Source organism: Glossina fuscipes, unplaced genomic scaffold (genome assembly GCF_014805625.2).
Source record: "Glossina fuscipes isolate IAEA_lab_2018 unplaced genomic scaffold, Yale_Gfus_2 59, whole genome shotgun sequence".
In the NCBI taxonomy this organism is placed as follows: Eukaryota; Metazoa; Arthropoda; class Insecta; order Diptera; family Glossinidae; genus Glossina; species Glossina fuscipes.
Window position 1 is genome coordinate 6,460,576 of NW_023998431.1, and position 22,333 is coordinate 6,482,908.

Sequence of the window (22,333 nt, forward strand, 5' to 3'; positions counted from 1 at the left end):
TGATTTTAATTACGTTTACATTCCAGTTGTAAAATTAAATACATATCCCGCATATTTTAAGCATCGCGAGGAAAACATTAACGTATAAATTTTTGTCATGAATTTCAAAAACGAAACGTGGAATGGTTTGCCTAGAAGAATATCGATTGTAGATGCATAACGAGGAGAAACTTATGATATAACTATAATATGTGGTAAGAATTAGCATCTCAATCTTTGATCTTTGTTTCAAATAATCGTCTTCTGCGCGCTATTAGTTACTTACGTTTACTAAATAATTACAACAGTACATTGCTTAGATACACAATTATCGTAGCCACAACCTGCTGTATTTTTGATTTGTTGTTTAATTACCATACAGATCCAGCCATTAAAAACCTCGTTAGAAGATATACAATTATGCCGCGTATTCACGATCAACACAAGACCCCGGATTAATTTGGTTAGCTCCGTTTTTGTGCGTGTTTGACCACATTGCCGGGAAAACGGAAATATACGTTATTCGTGCGCCGATCATAATTAACTAGGATCAAGAACTAGCATACAAGATTTTAAAAACTGCAACGAGAATTACATGCATGGAATTTCCTTTTCAATAATTCAATTTTTCTTGTCAATAGTCCAACATGTTAAAAAGTTTCCCTGAAACCACGTGTGAGTCGTGTCTTCGAGACAATAAATTGTTAACGATGTCTGGTTTCTGAGAACGACATGCTCGATTTGCATTTTTTTCATACAATCTTCAATGTTTAATTTATCGGAGCTCTCGTAAGGACGAAGGCTTGCTGCATAATCGCCGTGTACCGTTCATCATTGGCAGATCTTTCCAAGTAATATTCTACGGCTCGAATATCTTTGTTAGGGTACAGTTATAATAAATGCTGAAAATTTTAAATTTGTCTCATGGCATTTCTTTCATACATGTTTCGAACGCTATTAATATTGATGAAGTTATTTGAGAAAATTTCGACGCTTGTTGCAATGAAATGAATTGTCATCCGCTAAGAATTAATTAAATTTACTGTTTATTATATGAATATTGCGGGTTTCTTTCAAGAAAATTTTTCCTTTTGAGTTTCACTGATTTATTTTTTTCGAGTTTTGAATACGTTTCTCTTAATACAATAAATATTATGAAGTTCTATTATAGTTCTTCTTGTTCTTGAGTTTTTTTTTTTTTTTTTTTTTTTTTTGTTACTTTTGCCACATCTTACATATATGCACATATATAAAAAGAAAATTAAATTCAGTCGGGACCGAATCTTTTATACCCATCACCGTTTACCCCTAAAAAAAAGGCAAAAGAAGTAAAAAAACAAAATTCTCATGCTTTTTCATTTCTTCTATTTTCAAAATAAAAGTTTTTGTTGTAGAGGCATGTGGACGTAGTAGGCGTGTCCTTTGAAAATTTTAGATCAATTACAAATTTGCTTGCAAATTTGTAGGCGATATCTTCATTTTCGCAAAAAGGAGAATGTTTACTATAACTACTATAAAGCTGCGCAAACAGACAGACGGACAGGCGGACATGCCTAGATACATTCGAAGCCGGCCAAGAGTTTATACACTTTATGGAGCTTTTGAAGCTTGTTATAAAAGTATTGAAAAAATAATTACATTTTCATATACCATAATATTGGCCAGGCGTGGTAAATTTTTTCACTTTAGTGCAGGTGCCATAGCATCGGCAATAGAATACGTCCTTAAATTTTTGTACATTTGTTTGCTAGAGTTTATGAGTAATGAGCAAATAGCCAATTTTTCATTCCTTTTGAAATGGTGTTCTCAGTTTACGTGGTACCGTGGGCGTGTTCTTCAACCAATTTGGCGTATTTTCAATACCAACCTGCGTGCAAGAACTTCTAATGTTTCTGACAAATTTGAAGTCGTTAGCTTCATTTCCGCTTCCAGGAGAAGGTTTGCAACAAACATGACACAGTCGAACAGATGTGCTTGCTTAAATCGATTTAGATCTCCCTTTTCACCCCTCATCCTTCATTGATGGGTATAAAAATAATATGTATAAATTGTTGTATATATATATATATATATATATATACATATATATGAATAACTATAGAATCACGTATGCGTTTAGGATTGTTCATGTGTTTGAAAGCACTAAAAAATACAATATTTAATAGATTTTAGTTTGCATTAATTATGCAAATCGTGTTGTAGACTTAAATAATTTTGTTAAAAAATAAAAACATGTATATAATTAAATCTAATGTAACCATATATTAATCACAAGCCCTTGTTTAAAATATTCTTTATAATGATATTGAAAGTCGTCTTAGGCGTCGGCATATTCAATAACATCGTCAATCTTAACAGTTTCATTGCTGCCACCCGAATGACTGGATCCCGAATCGGGTGGTAGAGCTGTTGCTCCTCGCATATCCAATTCAAATTCATTTTTAATGGGATGTTTATGCCGGACATCGGGCGTAGTGTATGAGGGTGGCATTACTAAATGCATGTTTTTGGGTTTAGCTGTGGGATTGAAATTCGTTTTAATTTGTAAATCTTGAGCGATTTTTTGCACATTTGTTAATGGTCTTTGTGACAAAACGTCAGGCAAATTATCTGTAGCTTTAGGATTAGGTAATCTCTGTTGCTGTTGTTGTATTTGCTGTGAAAGCGCTGGGTGATTGCGTTTAGGAATAGCATATTGAGTTGGTCTACGGGAACAATACGTTTTATAAGGCAAGGTAGTGACAACAGCATAAGGTGGATTAATATGAGAACCTGTAAAGTTATTTGTTTAGCGTATTTTTGCAGCAATGAGGTCGGATTCTTCGAACCAGAAGCTGTTGTTTACTAATGCAAATTACCTGTTTCATTTATCGGTTCTGTATATAAATCAATTGTAGGTGGTTGCCTATCAGCCGGCGAAGCATATTCATTGCGTAATAGCGGTTGTTGGGCACAATTTGGTTCTGCATATATAGGCTCGGCTCCTGCTTCGGGAATAGATGATTCATTACTTTGCTCTAATCGAGAAAAACTATCGGTGGAATAAAAATCTCTCTCAATACCCATTAAGCCAGGCTCAGTGTAAATGGCTGTTTGATCGGCCGGTGGGGCATTGGGCAGCGGTGACTGCAAATGTTCGGTTAGTATACGATTAAAAGCTATAAAATCACTGCCAGAATTTTGAACCTTATTCAATAAATTGACTATTTCACTAGTGAATTTAACGCATTTTGTTTCATTCAGATTTTGTGTCATCATACGTTGGGCGCGCTCATTGATTTTTTTGTATATTTCCGGGTACTTTTTCTGTATTAATTGAAGTGATTGATCAATTACTAGGCGTTCTTCACGGCTGAATTCATGCAAATGAGTTCTCGCTTGAATGCCACTAGAGGTCTGAGGTTTTGCGCAAGGTGTTCTCTTGAAATGGCAAATCAGAATAATAACTATTGCGCTAATAAGTAATAATATGAACAGGCTGCCAACCAGAATTAAAATTAATTCAGGTAAGCGATTGTTTCGTTGTTCAAGCTCTTCGGGGGTAAAAAAATGTCCATCGATTTTTTTCAAATTTTTGTTCGCCACGCAATCTAAAACAGTTTTACTCTCGTCGCACACTTCATTTATATATTTAAGTGTGTTGAACGTCGACGAATTAAAACAGTTACCTAATTTATCATCGATTGTACAATAGATTTCTGACCTTAAATCACGAGCGGACAAACGATCAAGCCAATCTAAATTGCAGCGACACGGTGCATTTATTGATATTTCACGAAGTATGCAATAAGGATTTGTAATATTTAGGCTGCCGGATAATGGTTGCGTTAAAGAATTACGATTGAAACGGCAATTAACTGGTTGCGCGTCAGCCTCCAATACTATACCGCCGAAAACGCCAAATTGATTTTTTTCCAGGACTATGTTTGACCAGCCTTTAACTCGCAACCAATTGTTGCCCAGGTGCTTGATATTATTATTTATTATAGTGGCATTTATGGATGTGACGTAAATGGCGTTTTCGTGAATTGTGTCGATTCTGTTCACGTGCACACGTACAATAAATATAAAAAAGAAATTGAGAACGAATTAATGCACATTTGTAAAAGACACACAGCTCATTTCTATTACCTATTGTTAGCTAATATTAGTTCCGTAATGCCACTACCGTAAATGGCTTCACTTTCGATAAAACCAATACTTGCATCCATTATCGAGACGTGGTCACTGAAAAGCTTAATTAGTTTATAAAATTGTTAATTAATCGGTATTCAACTATAAATATAAGCAATAGTTTACCTTTTCTGTTATAGCTCTGGCTTTAATAACATCAATGCGACAACTTTCAAATACAATCGAATTGATTTTAATAACATCAAAAGTGCCGGCATTAATTGTGCCGATTGTGCAATTTACAAAACGTATCTCACGCAAAGATGCCTCAAAACGATAAATATTATCAATGTTTGAAGATTCGATACGTAGCTGTTAAAAAAAAAAATGCATTAAAAAATGAATAAATGAATTATCACGAAATGACTCTTCCTTACAAAATCAACGTACCTTAGCTTGGGCTGAATTAAAGGCCTTCTCTCCTATACGCAAATCCCTAATGCCCACGAATAAACCATTGATTTTAGCATTCTCGAATGCATCTGCATATAATATTAGGTCGTTGCTGTTGCGCACCGTTAATTTACAATTTCCTAAAGGTTCAATCTCAATCAATTACGTCTAGCGAATTTTTAATGAGTGTCGTTATTAAACTCACCCGAGAATGCCTTTGTTCGGATAATCACTGTGTATACATTGTTAAAATTAATTTCAGGATACGGTCCATTATTGTCGCGAAACGCTTCAGTGTTTACTTCAATTTGTTCACCATCTGCATACTGGCCTTCGACAGTTATACTATTAACAGTGTTGTTGATAAAGAAACCACGATCCAAACGAAACTGTGTATTCCGTTCCAGTTTAATGAAGATCACAGTAGCGTCTAGTGGCACTTTAAATGATTTGTCGAAAACCGAACTTAACTATAGAAAATTCAGAAATTGGAAATGAATTTATTAAGTAGAGTAACTTTATATATATATGCAAAAATTTTTTAAAATTTTAGAATTTTTGGGTGCAAACCAGAAAGATATTATATTAAATATATTATATTAATTATATTCCGTCAAACGTGTTCGGCAATTGGACTCATCGGAGTCGAATATAATTATGTTTTAGGTGAGAAACGTTGTCAGTATATCCATGACTTGTGGCGAAACGTACAAAAATTTTAAATACTACATAAATTATGGAATTTGCACCGCACATCTCATTTACATCCATTGCGCAGAAATTTAGCAACATATGCGGGTAAAGGTAGATACGAAAAGCGAAAATCTGTGAACTGATTTCATCTTTCCCTCTCTACCTTCGATCCTTCTTGTTCATAATCACGCTCACACGTATAGGGGCTATCAGATATATATATATATGTACGATAAAATGTACAACGCTATATATGAAATTTGAAATTACACATTTATAAGAATTGCGAGCAATATTTATGATCCTTTGTATGTTGCGTCTGAATATATATATATATATATATATATATATATATTTTTTTTTTTTGTTAAATGTGGCTATGTTTTTAAGCAAGAATACGCTTTTTTCTAATGTCAATTTTTGTGTTTTAATTTAAGAAGAAGGAAGGAAGGCGCCCCACCCATTGTTATAAAATATGAAAATTTAATTTGTTTCATTTTTGTGTAAATTAACTTACTTGCGGGTATGCTAAATTAATTAAATTTATTAAGATGGCCATTCCCATCAAGAATAAATATGTTGTACATGATTTTGGATTCGCATAAAATTCGCCTAACCTCACATTTGGAATTTTTTTGGAAAGATAACATAAATGTTGTCTGGTGAAGCAGTAATGTAATCACATATTGGTATAAGAATTTCGTTACTTTAATTGTGTTTGTTTCGCACAATTCATAAATATTACTATACGGTCTCCATATACTGATACTGACGCTAAAAGTCGCATGGGAGGAAATGAATCGTTTTAAACTTATAGGTAAAACTTTTTGCGTAAGCGCTGAGAGCTCGTCGTGTTCATTTTACGAATTTTATTATAATAGATTATATATTCAGTTTGTTATCCTACGTTTACTTCATTCTTGTTTATCTTTTTAGGGCTGTATGTATACAATTCGAACTTAACTCCCTCAAGAAGTCATTTGAACACTTGAAGAACTTGTACATCAATATTGTAATTGTGAGGATTTATATGTGAAATTATGCATGGTACACATATGTGAAACTATTGCATGGTACACTTCTGCTTTCCATCAAACAACTTTTCATCTGCAAGATAATAATTTTCTGTAGGATTCCTTCCATTTGAAAAAGAATTATATGAAATTCACTTTGATGAATGATATTTGTGATGGTTTTAACACTGCAGATGAACGCAAGTGCTTACATATAGAGGGCGAAGTAAAAAATGCATTGAATGCACAAAAAGGACAAAGGAGAATAAAAGTATCCGAGTGCTAAACGTTAAAGCGTTCTAGTGATTTGCTATAACGTATGAGGTAGTTGCAGAAGAGTCTGACCGGGCAGGAAGTACAAAAGATTTAAGAAAAATGTTTTTATTTCTCAACACAGTTACCTTTAATTTGATTCGATGTTCGATTGCTTTGATACCCTGTTTGTAATAAAACTTGAATAAAAGCTGATACTATGTCGCTTAAAATATGCAACCCAACTGTTTTGTCATTGTTAACGAAGAAATAGACTCCCACAAAGTACAATTTACCTCGGCTTTGAATTGCTTAGCCCACTAAATCTAATCATTGGCCAACTTGTTAGAAAATTTTATATAACTGTTAAACAAGGCTGTGAAGATAAATTCGAATTTAACTAGTAAAGACACCTACCATTTCTGTTAACATAGCTCTGGTAACGACTTAACAGAGCTCATGTTAAATAATTACAATTGAGATATAGTTGGTTTGAAAGCCTAATCCGTCCATATTAAAAAAAAGGAAATTTTTTTGTGGACATTTCCTGAATCCATATAAAACCACCTTTGAAACAAACTAAACAAATTCAAATTCTGCTTATGGAAACTATTTTTAACGGTATTTGAAATTTGGTATGTTAGCGAAAAATGCATATGAAAAAACACACAAATTTGACACTCTGGTGCGGCCAAACTAGAAAATGTCGCCTATATTCACCTATATCACGTGAATCTATATGAAAATATCTATCGATTAAGCAAAAAAAATTCACACTTTGCTTTCAGGAACTATTTTTGCCGATTTTTTGAAATTTGGTACGTTACCATAACATAGCTATGGGAGAACACCCAACTTTGACACTCTAGTGCGGGCAAACTAGAAAATGTCGCCTATATTCACCTATATCACGTGAATCTATATGAAAATACCTATCGATTTTTTCATGCATATGTTATATATGTATATTACCAAAGAGTTTGGTCTTTTCTACAGGAGGAGTATTGCTTGTACGTAACTAATAAGAATAAACGAAGTCCAGTTTGTTAAAAACGAAATTAAATTCTTTCGCAGTTGACTTTACTGAATTTAATTTATTTAACAATTTTTTCTAAAGATGTGATCCTTGAAAATAATAGAGGATGCTTATAAAGTTTTCAATTCATTTAGAAAAATTTATGTACGCCTACATGAAATGTCATATATAAATGAGAATATAAAAATTAAAACTTTTATGGAATAAACCTGCATTCTTTAATAACACATAAATGATGTAACAAAAACAAATCATATATATTTGATAACATGTTTGTTTTTATATATATACCTCTCGTTCGTTTTGGCGTAATATATATTTATAGATGTATCTAGCGCATATGAACGGATTCTTAATCCCGTTACTTTGCAAACGTTTGATACAATGTGACGCCAAGTCAAGCAACAATTAACAGAATTATTGGTCTTACAAATAATGATCAATAACATTACAAATTTATCCGTGATATTGTGCCCAAAGTAATTATAATATAATTACAGTAAACAAATTAATCAATGTAGAGTAAAGCGCTTCTGTTTTTCAGTAACAAAAAAAATGTTACAAATATATTTCTTTATAATTGTAAATTTTGTTACATATAACATTTTCTTACGTCTCACGTGGTGTACTCTGTACATTGTTGCGTTTCCATGAGCTGTGTATATGCAATATATCTATACTCTCTCTCTTTTCCCTCTCTATGCATACATAATATATGCTCACTCGTATACATACATATGTTATGTACATATCAGGAAAAAAACACCAAAGCATTTTGATCTATGCAAGAGCAATGCAACGTGTACGTCATGTACAGAAAAAAACGAATTTCAAACTGTTAAGAAGTTAAATTTGTTTTTTTCTGTTAATGCGACACGCGTTATCTTGTTAGTTGTATAATTTCAAAAAATCGGCAAAAATAGTTCCTGAAAGCAAAGTGTGAATTTTTTTTGCTCATTCGATAGGTATTTTCATATAGTTTCACGTGATATAGGTGAATATAGGTGACATTTTCTAGTTTGGCCGCACCAGAGTGTCAAATTTGGGTGTTTTTTCATATGCATTTTTCGCTAACATACCAAATTTCAAATACCGTTAAAAATAGTTTCCATAAGCAGAATTTGAATTTGTTTAGTTTGCTTGAAAGGTAGTTTTATATAGATTCATGAAATGTCCAATGTTATCTTTTTTTTAATACGGACGGATTAGGCTTGCAAACCAACTATATCTCAATTCTAAGTATTTAACATGAGCTCGTTAAGTTGTTAACAGAGATATGTTAACAGAAATGGTAGGTGTCTTTACTAGTTAAATTCGAATTTATCTTCACAACCTTCTGTTAAAGAATGAACTTATCCTTCGAATTTCATATTTAAGCTGCATAAGTTGGTAATTTCGACTTAATAATTAATACACACTTTCAAACAACCATTGTTAATTAGTCGAATCGGGTATTTCTATGACCGCACTCACAGAAGGATATTCTATACGTGGAAGAACGTCAATCCATGATTGTGTTATATGTTTTTACATGAATAAAAGCCGATAGCCTAAGATGCTAGTGATTTAAGAGCCTTAGCCTTAGAATTTATTTCTGTGGCGAAATTAATAACAATAATAATAATAATACATGAATAAATGTCGGAACATCGAAATTGTTATTTGAAAGACAAACGTTTGGTAAATATTTCTGCGTTATTTGATTGCTATGCCCTACACCATTTGTGGTACACAAGTTTATTAAGTTTAAGTTTGTTTGGATATACGCAATACCGAGAAGAAATTGAGATAGACCCACCTTCTATTATACCAATTGTTTTAGGATCACTTTCTGAATCGATTTAAACTTTTCTCTCGATCTGGTTTTCTTGTGCTCAACCCATGGATTGTGACCCAAGGACGAATATTATTAAAATGTTTCGGATCGGACCATGTTTTTGATTATTTCCAATATAGCGCCTTGTTTTGAGCATTCGTCATAATAATACCAATAGTTTGGCGTACGGTACTTTATGGTGGCCGTAACCTAGTGTAGCGTTTTCAACTTTTTTTGAATAAATAAACTAACAAATGAATTATCGGTACGTTTAGTGTTTATTTGGCTGGGTACTCTTCGCAAATACTCCCTCTAGCAAACACAATTTCTGAACTAAAACTAACTCGCAAGTACTTACGCTTACACTTTGTGCGAAGTTGTGTACCTCTGCTTATAAAACTTGTTCGTTGCTCTTCTTCTCTTACACTTTGTGCGAAGATGTGTACCTCTGCTTATAAAACTTATTCGTTGCTCTTCTTACTTATTCTTATTGCTAGTTTATGAATTTCTCTCTATAATATATATATATATATATATGTATATGTAGATTTAATGTTTAACCCCTGATGATCAATGCATTGCATTGAGCGGTATTCAGAATCAATTTACTAGTAATTCTTCTCTCGTCTGCGAGTAACGATATAATAAATGTCTTTCAAAACGCTTTAGAACGTGATATTATTCATCAGAGGCATTTTGGTTTATTTTTCATTTAATGTACTACACATTGTCTTTTCTTTTCTGATCGCTCATGGGTATACTACAAGGAGAATAAATCAATGAAACTGAAAATTCTTTAACCTCAGCGTTTCTTAAAGGAGAAAGATAAAGTGGGGGAGAGAGAGAGAGAGAGAGAGAGAGAGAGAGAGAGAGAGAGAGAGAGAGAGAGAGAAAGAGGGAGGGAGAGAGGAGAAACAAAAGAAAGAAAAACAAAAGCAGAGAAAGTGTGTTTAACTTTAAAGTACGTGATGTTTTGTTAGGAATTTCAATCATCACGCGTGACTTTTACACTTTGTACTTATTTTCGTCGCGTACTGATCGACTGTGGGAAAATACAATTGCAAAATCACTCAGTGAAGACTACTCGAAAGAATAAAGGATGTAAGTACATATACAGTTTTAAATGCACATACAATAAATATATGCGTACAGTGACATAGGATCGAAGCGAATAACTTAATACGCATGCTTGCGTGCTGATTGTTTGATTTCAAGGAATACGAATTTTCCACTAATAAAACTTTAAATGTGTTTTGCTCGTTAACACTTTATGAATTTATAAATCACGTATGTAAATAAATTTTGTTAATTTATGAATTAATTCAAATAAAAATCTAAACAAATGAGGTAAAACGGATGTTCATGTTAAGATAAATTTTCAGCGCACATAACCAAATAGTTCCAAATAATTTTTTGTTAAATGTAAGCGTGTTAGCAAGTACATCAAGCTATGTTTACTTGTGAACTTTTTGCGGATTTGTTTAAATATGCTTGTATTAAGTTTTAAATTTTTAACTTCCTCTTTGCTACTTAACTAATTCTATGATAAGTAACAAAACAAATAGATTCACGGACAGCTCGTTATGTAGGATTCGAAACTTCTCGAATGCCCTCTAACAATTTCTTTGACGTTTCAACAGAATGTGATGTATATCAGCACGCAATACATACACCTTCTTGTTTGTCGTATCTGCTCTAATAATAGGCGAAATTTCTGCCGATATTGATATTAACGTCAGTAGTTCGAAGCAAGTGAGTGTGTCGGGAATTTGTCAGATAATAAATGTGTGTAATGTGAGAACTCGTCTGAAGGGATATAATCTAAATTCGTAGAATGACTGAATAGTAGTATGTTGTGGCTATGTCTTTTAATTGACAGGATAAGAAAAAAAAAATAGTGAAGACGATGAAGAGAGAGAGAGAGAGAGAGAGAGAGAGAAGATGGACAGCAAACGGTTATGTCAACCGATGCAGAACTCCAATTCTATATATATATATATATATTAATTATATATTAATTATATAATTATATATATATATTAATATATTAATTATATTATAATTTTCTCAGGATTTTTGCTGCGTACATAATAATCTTACAAGGGGAGGAAGTTAGAAGCCTTTCTTTCTGTAGAGATAGAATTTCATCTATTTAAAAAATGTTCAAGAACATTTTTTATTTTATATATGTTTATACGACATATACCCACAATATTCCAAGAGGAGCAAATAAAAAGTTGTTTAGTTTTAAAAAATGTTGTCATCTTAAGCTGGCACGCTTTAGTCTGCCCATAAATACCTTTAAAAGTGAAACGATAATTTATACTTAATTATTTCGTGCGTGTAATATGTGTTGCGTGTGTTATTCTGCCTAAATATCCACACAAATTTTTTTTATACCTTTAGTTCGGGTTCTTTCTGTTTTGTTTCTGTTGGCCATACTCGAAAGCGTTTCCGGTTACAAAAAGTTTTCTATTTAAAAACTAAAAAAAACTTCAAAAAAAAAAAAAAAGCACCAGAAAGCACCAGTGTTTAATATCAATATGATTTCATGGATCATTCTTGGCAAAGCAACAGTGGCGATAATCGTTGCCATATCTATTTATATTCAAAAGAAATTAATGACAATTTTTATGGACTGCCGCAGAAGATTTTTACCTTATTAATGTGAAATGCAAGAGTAAGATTTCCGTGAAAGAAAGGGGTAACGTATATATACCTCAGCCGTATATATGCTATAAAAATATGAAGAGTTAGCAAGACTGAGCTTGCTGGGCCCGAAGAGGAACATAAAAGCAACTGAATATTGTTTAATATATATATATATATAAGGTCGGCAAATAAGTATTTTGATATACAACACCCAGAGAGAGAGAGAGAGAGAGAGAGAGAGATAGAGAGAGAGAGAGAGAGAGAGAGGGAGAGAGAGAAGAATGGGAGCATACTCTTTAATAATAGTCATAATGTGAGTAAGCTTCCGAGATTCAGTAAAATATATATTTTCTTGATCAGTGTGAATTTCTGTATCGATGAAACTACGTTTGTCTGTCTGCAGGGTGCTTGTAGTAGACATTTTTCTGGTCGCAAAAATGAGGATATCGACTTCAAATTTGGCAGAAACTTTGGAAGAGTCTGCACGCAGGTTGCTAATAACAATGGGTCAAATTGGTCAACGCAATAGCCGCAGTAAAGCGTAAACTGAACGCAACAAAGCCTATCTAAGCAAAAGTTGGTCGGTTTTTGCTCATTATCACACGCGCAGTAAAAGATGGTCCAGCTGATGAGTTAGCAAAACATGTTGTTAATGTATGGAACGGTTTCTATTCGATCTAGAGAACTGCAGTCGTTCTATTAAAAAGCTTGGGAATCGAGATTGAACAATTTTGTAGAGACAGATGAGCAAGCTGAATTTTAGATAATCGGGAAAGAAAGCATAAACGAAAGAGGAGATATGGTCCTTAAGTTTGGCGATGTGAACACAACGTGTTATACGGTTAACAATACTTTGAACAATACGAAGTTATAGCTTGGGAATCCAGAAAAGACAATAATTAATATGCGTCATGAGGAGCGAATGCCTAACGATAAGTTCAACCAAGAATGTTGACAGAAAGCCACAACGAGATTAACGTGTGATGCGAGAAACCAGGGGCAACAGTTTGATAATATTATACAGAGGCGTGATTCTCAGTTTATGAATAAGAAATGAATTGCATTGTTGCTGAACAGTACAAGGAGTCGGTGAACAATTACGCCTGTAACAGAGACAATTTCTGGAGCACATGACGTATACGTTAAAGACTTTACCCGGGTGAAATAAATCGCAACTAAAATCTCCAGTTATTACAATACTGGCATACATGGCAAGCAGGTCACTGTGCGTCACTATGCATGCAACACTAACCAGTAATTTATTATTCTTAACACTCAGTTCAACGAAAGGAGATTCATAGATTCCCTCCTTCGTGACTCGAAAACCCGCCTCAAGACACTGATTGATCATTTATAGATAAAGTGTAGCCTAGAAAATCTACAATGAGTGCCAGAAACATAGTCCTTTAGCCAAGTTTCACTTATGGCAAAAATATCAGAAATATTACCCTCAAGAAGCTGACCAAGCTCAACGCGAGTACCGTAGACCTATTAGAAGGCAGTTCAGATGTGCAAAATTAAGATTAAGACCGTAATACTTGAGGCATTTCGGCAAAAATTCGTTGCTGGCAATTGGCCCTAGATGCGAGCGTAGCAGCATTGGGATATGAGTTACAACCTAGTAAGATGGTTATTACAAAATATCACTATAACAATAAATAAAGTGTGTAGTGAAAAGATTATTGTAAGAAGGCCACAAAATCATATCAGCTTACTTAAATTTGTGGAGGTTATAATTCTGCATGTGTTCTAAATTTCACTTAAATGTTATTCTAATAATACTACAGTTTAGTCCATAAGAAAACTAACTACAGTAAATTTAACAAAAAAAAAAATTGAGATATAATAAGAGGTATATAAAGATGTTGGACAAAGATAATACTTCATTGAACCTGTTCAGGAATGTATAAATACCATACGAGGCCATAGCGCTATCATTGGTTGTAAGATTTACTTAGAGAAAATCCTTGTTGCGGGGTCTTGAATTTGAGTAAGAGTTAAGTTTCAGGCAAAGTGGTGGTAGAAGTTCATTGATACAGAGAGAGAGTGTCTCACCACGTACGATGTCCGAAAGAGTTATCGTGCGTGTGGTAAAGCAGTTCTTCCATAACACATCCCTCACAGCGGCGCTATTAAATCGAAATTAAGATGTCGTTCTTCTTATTTAGGTAGGTGCAATAGTGTACTGACCGTATTCGAGATGTTACACTAAGGCAACTCGCGATTTTGTTCGATTTAGATGATTAAGTGTATTGTTTTTTGTTGTTTAATAACGACAAAAAACGTGACCGATTTTAGCTGACTTTATGCTTGCTGTCTATTGTTGTTTCTTTTTTAGAATATATACAGATAACTGTAAATTAATTGAATATATTCAATTGATTGACTTATTAAGTATAATAATTAAATGTTGTAGTAAATGACTGTAATGATTATTAAAAAACAAATGCAATAAAATTTTAAGATGATTTAGTTTTTATCATTTTGTGCTAGTCATTGGATTGCTTAACTACTGTTCATATATATATTAAATACGATGAGTTACTTGGCAAATAAGATATGATAACTCCTTGACTAACTTGTTGAGAAAGTTGATGATATTTGCTTTTCTCTCTTTCTTGATGGGTTTTCATAGGTTTTCAGACCATCAGATTTCATTTGAGTTATAAATGTATTCTAATATATTTGAATGGGGAGCCACTGTAAAATCATAAAAAAAGAATTTTCAGGCAATTTTTTCGAATGGAGTGGAGAGATAATAAAAGTATAATATTCGAGGACGTTTAAGCCGATACCCTACTTAGGTGTACGTGTTAAAAAAAATAAGGCGCTTGAGGAAGATTCCTTGTCCGTGCAGAAACCAAGTTTCATAAAAGTATCGTAACAACCAATTTCTGCTTGAAAGCAGGACGATCCTTTAACTCAATTTGATGCGAAGAATTTTGTTTGTTTTGTTTGGCTCATATTCACAGAATTACATATACAGCGGTTATGTATATTCGGGCTCGTGCTCATAATTTCATTATATTTAGATTGCTCATGCAGAAAATTGCAAAGATCACTTTACAGTGATATGAAAAGCAAGTGAAAAGGCAGATAAAGTCATATAAGGACATTAAGAGATGTACTCAAATGTAGTTAAAATTCACTTCGACGAATTAAATTCCAGCATTGCACGCATGTAAATGCGAAACTAAGAAAAGATACCTGTTCTTGCCAATGTAAGTGCGAAGTTTGTTCTTCTACAAAACTACGTACGTACGAAATATACTTGACAAAAGTTCGTGGCCATCACAATTTAATGCGCCGGTCAATAATTTCCGGAAATAAATAAGAACACATAAGGAAATTATATCCGGTCGTGACAGAATTTTTCATACCCTTACCCATTTTTATGCTCTATGTCGCATAGACGTGTAGCGTTGTAGGCGTATCCTTTGAAAAGTTTAAGTGGCTTCCAAGTTTTTTTTGTAAATTTTTAGGCGATATGAATATATCACTCATCCTTCGGTGATAGATATAAGAAGTTTGACTTTATGCTAAGAAGCTTGCATTACAACACAATTTGTTTTTGATTGCAGTAGGGTTGCGGTACTACGCTCTGTGTTCATATTTTTTCATCGGTCTGATTATCTATACACGTTCACGTGTAGTAGCCTTTTTGTGAATCTTTATGTCTGTTCGTGCTTCCGCTTTGCCGCCATGCCGCCTACTCGTCCGTTCATACCAATATCTCTTCTTCTACAACTCCTTTTGTCTATCTATACGTTAATGCGTCTTCGTGGTAACCTCCCCGTTTCATGCCTTTCTTGATGTATAAATAAAAAAAGAAAAAAAAAATCGGAAATTTAAGCATATTTTTCATCAATAACCTACAACATATAGCATATATCGTTACGAAATTGAGCGCAATCATGCGATAAACTTGTACAAGAGTTAGCATTTTCTTTCACTAGTATAGCATACATAACCAAAAATTGCTTGAGATTTTACGTCATAAAAAAAAGTCGATCCTTGTTAATCTATCAAGAGAAGTAGACTCTCACGCATATTTTTTTGAAAAGCCAATTAAACAATACGGGTATTAATGACAAGTAAATGGAAAAGTACATACTTGCATAGCCATTTATAAAACTACCTCAAGTGTACTCTTCAGATTAAAAAAAAAGGCCGAAAACAAAATAATAAAGACGTTTATTTTATTATATTGTTGTTCATATGAACAGTGCATTGGACTTTTAATTAGTACAATAATTTCCAAATTCATAGCGGCGATAATGTGTTGTACTTTGTCCGCGTAGCTACCTTTCAAGAGTGGTCTGACGTTTCGTCAACATTTCAATATCCGTTTTATAGGGCGATTTGTCAACAATTCTTTGTCGCTCAGTCGTTGCAGTTTTGATTATTCCGCACTGCTTTCAACGCTCAGTGATTCAGGAGCGCAAGAAGTGAGGTAGTTGCAATATTATGTAAATTCTCGTATACCGCATGAAAAGGACCCTTTTATAAACAGTTCCAAATACGGCCTCGAGTCAATAATAGTTGATGTCTACATTGCACTGTCAAGAAATGCGGTGACAATTTGGGGTAGGAATAATTTTCTGGATTTTTTCGGCATATTTTGATGTAACGACTTCCGTGTCGTCTATATCTGTTTGGTTTTTTTAAGATTAGCAAACCGTTTACAAATTTTTATTTTCCTCGTAGAAAACTCGCCACAACACATTTTTATGGGGAAGATTGACCCATAAAATTCTCCCGTTAAGAAGCAACGTTCAATCAACACACGTAATTTTGATTTTCCATTGTTTTGAAAAATAGAAAAAGAAATGTAGCGTCACTGAAACTACTTCAACTAATGACCTAAACATATGATCGAAAGGACACGACAGCTATCATTTGAGATTTTCTCAATAATTATATGGATGTGTATGTCCCGGCACTTGATGACTGATGTAGAGTATGGTAATAAGCGGGCTAAGTAAGTAGGAGTATATAAATCGCTCTTGAAAATATATAGATGATATTCGACACAAAGAAGATGCATTATTGAACGTTACAGAATCACCAAAATACAAATGCTATCCAAATTTTGTTGTTGTGGAGTTAGAAAAAAGCAAGTCTAAAACCATAAAAACACAGAGACCTTACTAGATTCAAACTGAACGTAACCGCGTCTACAATGGGGTCAGAAAAATATACGCGGACCGTAACATAAATAATGGGAGTTCAACCCATATAAAATTTGTCAGAAATCAAAATACTTCTAAAATCGTGTTCTGTTCACCAATACATACAAGTAATAAAATTCGTGCTTCCTTGTCGTTAAATAGTAGGAAAAAAATGTTAAATTCTATTTAAAAACTAAGATAAACAACAAAAACATTATTTAAACAAATTATTTAAACGTATGTCCAGAGTATAAATGAACGACTGCGTACACATACTTGCGTGCATATGCATTTTTCTCCAAACAAACACTTCAATATTTTCTCCTTATAAACAAGTCAGTGTGACGGTTAAACAGATGGACGTACACACTGAAAATTATTGGATGTTTCGCAAAAAGTAGTATTATTTTATATTATTGTATATACGCTGGATGCACGTATATGCACGCATAAACCTGCTAGCCAGTGCACACATATGTTCGCATATGCTTTAGCGAGTTACAAAGATGTACGGCATTTGTGGGGTTGACTCTTGGTGACTCTCTTCTTTATGTTTTTATTTCTTGGCTTCAAGTAAAACTGACTTATATCATGATCATGATCGCGAGTTCGTTTGTTAGTTTGTTTAGACGTTGTTGTCGGCGACAGCAGCGTTGTTCTCGTCAAGCATATACTTCTTGTATGCATATACAATTGTGTGTATGCGCATTTTCTCTTTTTTTTGTTTTTTTTAATAAAAAATATCACGAAGTAGCGCGTAACTTGTAATGGCGACAACAACAACAATTTGTTAGTTTACAATACTTTTTCCTTTGTTGAAGGGAATACAGATATAAAGTATAAATAGTTATGTATTTGTAGGTTTGCTGAAACATTTTCTCTAAAGTATAACAAAATAAAACAAAAAAACAAATATAGTTTCGGTATCTTCCATTGAAAGGTGTATGCGCATTAGATTTGCTCTTCCTTGTGAAATAAACACAGAAATGTACTTTAGAAACTACAAAAGATATAAATATATATACGTATACGTGACGATGGTGTTAGACTGTGAGTGAACTTAGGCGTGCCTTTTTGATCGGGTTAAGAATGGACGTAATCCGTCCACAAACGCTTCTGCCATAATTAAAAATTTTAACATTTAACAAATTTTAACTCTGAGTCTGGGACTAATAGCTAACCGATTCGTCTGCAAATATACACATCAGAGATACTATTGAATACCTCTACACTATTTTTTAATTAATGTGAAGTTCTAAGCCAATGCGACCGTACTCTTATTTTTCGTTGTTGAAAGAGTTACATTGGTGGCAGAAATCCGAAATGTGTCATCTATACTTTTTCGTATATCGTGGCCTGCATCAAGTTTTTTAAATATTTTTATCAATAACTTATAACCTGTTGCAAGTGGCATTCAGGCCGTAATATTCGGTTTAGAATTACCTTCAATCGACTTGTTGATATAAACACAGTTGAATAAAAAGCTTGCAATGATACATGATTTTCTTTGGGAAGGCTTACATTTCTCTTTAGTCGGTTCGCCTGGGAAGATTTATTCATTTCATTATCGTGAATTTAGACAAATCATCAAATGCGGGGGAAAAATGTACTTATTGAGATCGCAAAAGCGGGTGTTTAAATGACATTATCTCTCGTACACAATTACCATAAAATTGTATGCATAAAAATAAAAGAATAAAACTGCCCCGTGAATCTCAATTTGCTTTAAGTAATGGGTATGCAAAATATTCGTTTGATAGCCAATTGTACCAGACAAATTGTCAGGTAAAATAGTTTCCGATACTAATTTGAATGTTTGGAAATCTTATACTTTTGGAAAACAACAGATAACCTGATCTTTCATATTCTAGGCCACAAAATTTTCGAAAGAGTTTCTCTACAATCTTTGTAAAAGGAAAGGGGCATTAAATGTTCGACTTATCCGTATTTTTTTTTTTTTGACTATGTATGTTTTTATCATTATTTTTGTCTGCCTTTTTTTTTATTTTTTCAAGTTTTTCGCTGTCTTTTTTGTTTTTACTATATGAGTAATTTATACGAGAAAATCTTTGCCTAATAATGACTAAAGAGCATTATACTCTTTGTAAAATATCGCGTCGTTGTTATTGTTTTTCACATTTACTGCGGTGTGGTGCGTAATGTACATATTGGCGTAAGATATTATATAAATATATTTATATAAATATATATACATATAAAGTTAGTGTTTTTTCTTTTTGGTTTGTGTCAGCATCCGCTTTGTGTTGAATTTTCAATTGACTTTTGAGTTACGAAGACGAACTTGCGTGGAGTGCACATACTCACGCACATACATGTGCACATACGTTCGTTTACATATGTAATTACCACCAAAGAACACTGATTGAGAAGGAACCATACAATTTAGGTTCATTATTCAAGTTTCTTTTCGGGAGATTTAAATGGGAACTCATTCCGTCAAAGAAAAGATATTAGAAAATAAATATATGAGCAAAAAAAAATAAATAAAAAAAATAAAATCTTTACAAATTATATTTCTGCCCTAAAAGCGCTTGCTTACTTACTTATTATGGATAGTTGGAGCTTTGGACTTACCTTGGGATTCTTTTGAAAATCACAATTAATGGTGACAAAAGCGTTTCCTCCACGTTTACAGCTACAATGATCGTTGCAAATATCATTACGTGATTCCGTAATTAGATTGAAACTTGTTAAATCGTTGATACCCGAACCAGTAGGAGTCTTTCGTTGTTTTGGCAAAAATTTTTGTGACTTATGTTTAGTACGCAATCCATAGGAAGCCATATAACCCGTTGTGTTTATAAGTTCCGTTTTATTAAAGCTGGACGATGAGTAGTTGTTATCCTTAAGGTTTCGTGTAAAACGTTGCAACAGTTTGTCGTTGCCATTCAGAGCCAATTTTGCTTGAATTGACCCTTTAGAAATGCTTTGGTTATCACAGCTTGCATATGTCGGCATCGTCGCCAAAATACTTAACAGTATTATTACTGCTAATATTAGATCTTTTAAGGCAATTTTCTTCATAATTTTTATTATAATACATAGATGCGGCTGGTAGTAAGGACGGAGCATTTTATATTACATATATACGTGTATATATACAACTCAGCATGTGCATGCGTACGTGCATACATACGATTTAGTAATGTGGTGAAATTATAACATTAACGCTTTTTCTCGCTTGCAGTTACCGGTTATCCGTGAGCTAGCAATTATTTATCAGTGATTGCGTTCTTTGAAAACGTTTCATATGTTGATATTTATTCATTATTTTCATTATTCGATATTAAATTTAATTGCACACTGACCGATTGGCGCTGACTTTCAATTCAAATTATTGCTTACAAATATTTAATAAGATATTATTTTCATTTTTTCATTGCTCTTTTGAAATTTTTTATATATATATATAATATAACGATTATATTTTGCTCCTTCTCTTAATGCTTTCTCTTTTAAAAAGTGAGTTTTTCATAGGTTTCAGTTGTTTTGTATTTCGATAAATTTTCATAACTATGGTGTATGCAGACTGAATATTTTCTATTTTTAAAACATTTTTGTGACCGACAGATCAATTTCATTAATTCAGTCCTATCACTATAACTATCACAGCCCATCATTTCACTAAACGCTTTGTGATCGCTGCCACTATTAACATTTGTAACAAATTTAAAGTAACGCTCCTTTTCCGAAGAGTAAACAGCAACTTTATGTAATTTTTTTTATTCAGTTATTTTATTTTAATTTATATGATATTATATTACTTTCTGTTTTGTTTACACTAAACCCATGCAACAAAAAATTTATAAAATTCGCTCATTATTTAAACAATATTTATGCGTTTAATTTTTGTTTGCTTATTTTTAACATAGTTTCACATTCCATAAATGTCTAAACTCGGTTCATAGTACGCCTATATAGCGCAATAATTTTTTTCGCTTCAGTTTAATTTTATAAGAATAATTTACGCAAGAATTTTGTTTATTTCGAAATTTTGCTTTCTTTGCCCTTTCTTCTCGATATCATTGAATATATTCACTTAAAATTAATTTAAAAAAAAACTGCGCGCACTGCTCACTTTTACATGGTTTGCTCGACTCGACGAAATGACGACGACGAAAAAAGTAAATGAAACGAACGGAACAAACGGCTCGAATTAGCTGCGCTTGAATTTTATTCTCAACAAAGTCGAAAAGGCACTCGGGGGCATTCATGAGAAATGTTACAGGAAAGTAAATTTTATTCTCACAAATAGAATTTTACTCTCAATTTTACGAAGTAATCTATTAAAATATCGTTACGGTCATTGTTCTCAACTGAGTTTGTGTTGAATTGCACACTATGTTATATTTTTAATCTCTTGTCTCGCAGCATTCTCTCAGCTTTTTAGACAGGTTGTTTTTCCGTTTGTTTTTTGTCAATGGTAATGACAACACTGCGTATTTTTATTGAAAAAATCTAGCTTAACACTTAATAATGAAAACATTCTTTAATAAAGAGTAACACCCTAGAGATAACATTTAATTCACAAAAAAATTTCAATTTAAAACAAACAAGAAAGATATACTCGCTTACGGGCGAAACTTTAATACCCACTTTATCAAACTAATGCGTATATAATGTATTGTAGAACATCTTTTTATGCATGGAACGAGGACCCGTTAGTTAATCTAAAAAATAATTATATTGGATTGTAGATCAATATCATCTGTGAGCTATTAGTCGCAATAGCGCATGTATTGGCGGAGTTTGGTAAGCGAATCATTTCCGAGCTTTGCTGAATTTCTGCTTCCCATCTTAATCGTCGTAATAGGGAGGGTGCCAATAGTAGAAGCCGGAGAGATAGTATATTGTGGCATCTATGTGGACATTTTCTGAGTGTCGTAAACCAAAGGAAAAATGGGGCGAAGGCTCTCCTTGCCCTTATTATTTTTCTGCCAAACATTGGCGAACAAGTATACGCGGGTTCTATACTAAATGCAATTTTCAGAAATTATTTCGATAATAATGTCGACTATTTCCGGTTGTCCATTCCTTACTTGCTCCATGATTCGTACTTTCCAGCATAACTAATACAGTTATTCAGAAGTACAATTTTCACTACCATAAAGCGGCGCATCCGCTGTTACCTAAA

At 33.1% G+C, this 22,333-nt stretch overlaps 2 protein-coding genes across 2 annotated transcripts in view; one reads left to right on the plus strand and one right to left on the minus strand.

Moving 5' to 3' along the window:
* The window catches only part of LOC119637478 (E3 ubiquitin-protein ligase highwire), a 78,038-nt gene that overhangs the window by 28,994 nt on the left and 26,711 nt on the right, over positions 1-22,333 (plus strand). The gene's annotated exons all lie outside the window — the stretch shown is intronic.
* LOC119637479 lies at positions 1,459-21,266 on the minus strand. The gene is made up of 7 exons (XM_038033504.1): positions 19,774-21,266; positions 4,751-5,015; positions 4,543-4,685; positions 4,279-4,464; positions 4,111-4,214; positions 2,838-4,018; positions 1,459-2,496 (listed from the first exon to the last, which is right to left on the minus strand). Exons 1-7 carry the CDS (start codon positions 20,269-20,271, stop codon positions 2,297-2,299), a joined length of 2,577 nt encoding a protein of 858 aa, XP_037889432.1. The 5' UTR covers positions 20,272-21,266; the 3' UTR covers positions 1,459-2,296.

Bases quoted from the DNA above. Each gene is read 5' to 3' on its own strand.
- LOC119637479 (XM_038033504.1), bottom strand. From the start codon at position 20,271: ATGCTCCGTCCTTACTACCAGCCGCATCTATGTATTATAATAAAAATT. The intron at 4,465-4,542 runs GTACGTTGATTT...TTTTTTTAACAG, and splicing joins TTAATTCAGCCCAAGCTAAG to CTACGTATCGAATCTTCAAA. The intron at 4,019-4,110 runs GTAATAGAAATG...GCACGTGAACAG, and splicing joins CTAATATTAGCTAACAATAG to AATCGACACAATTCACGAAA.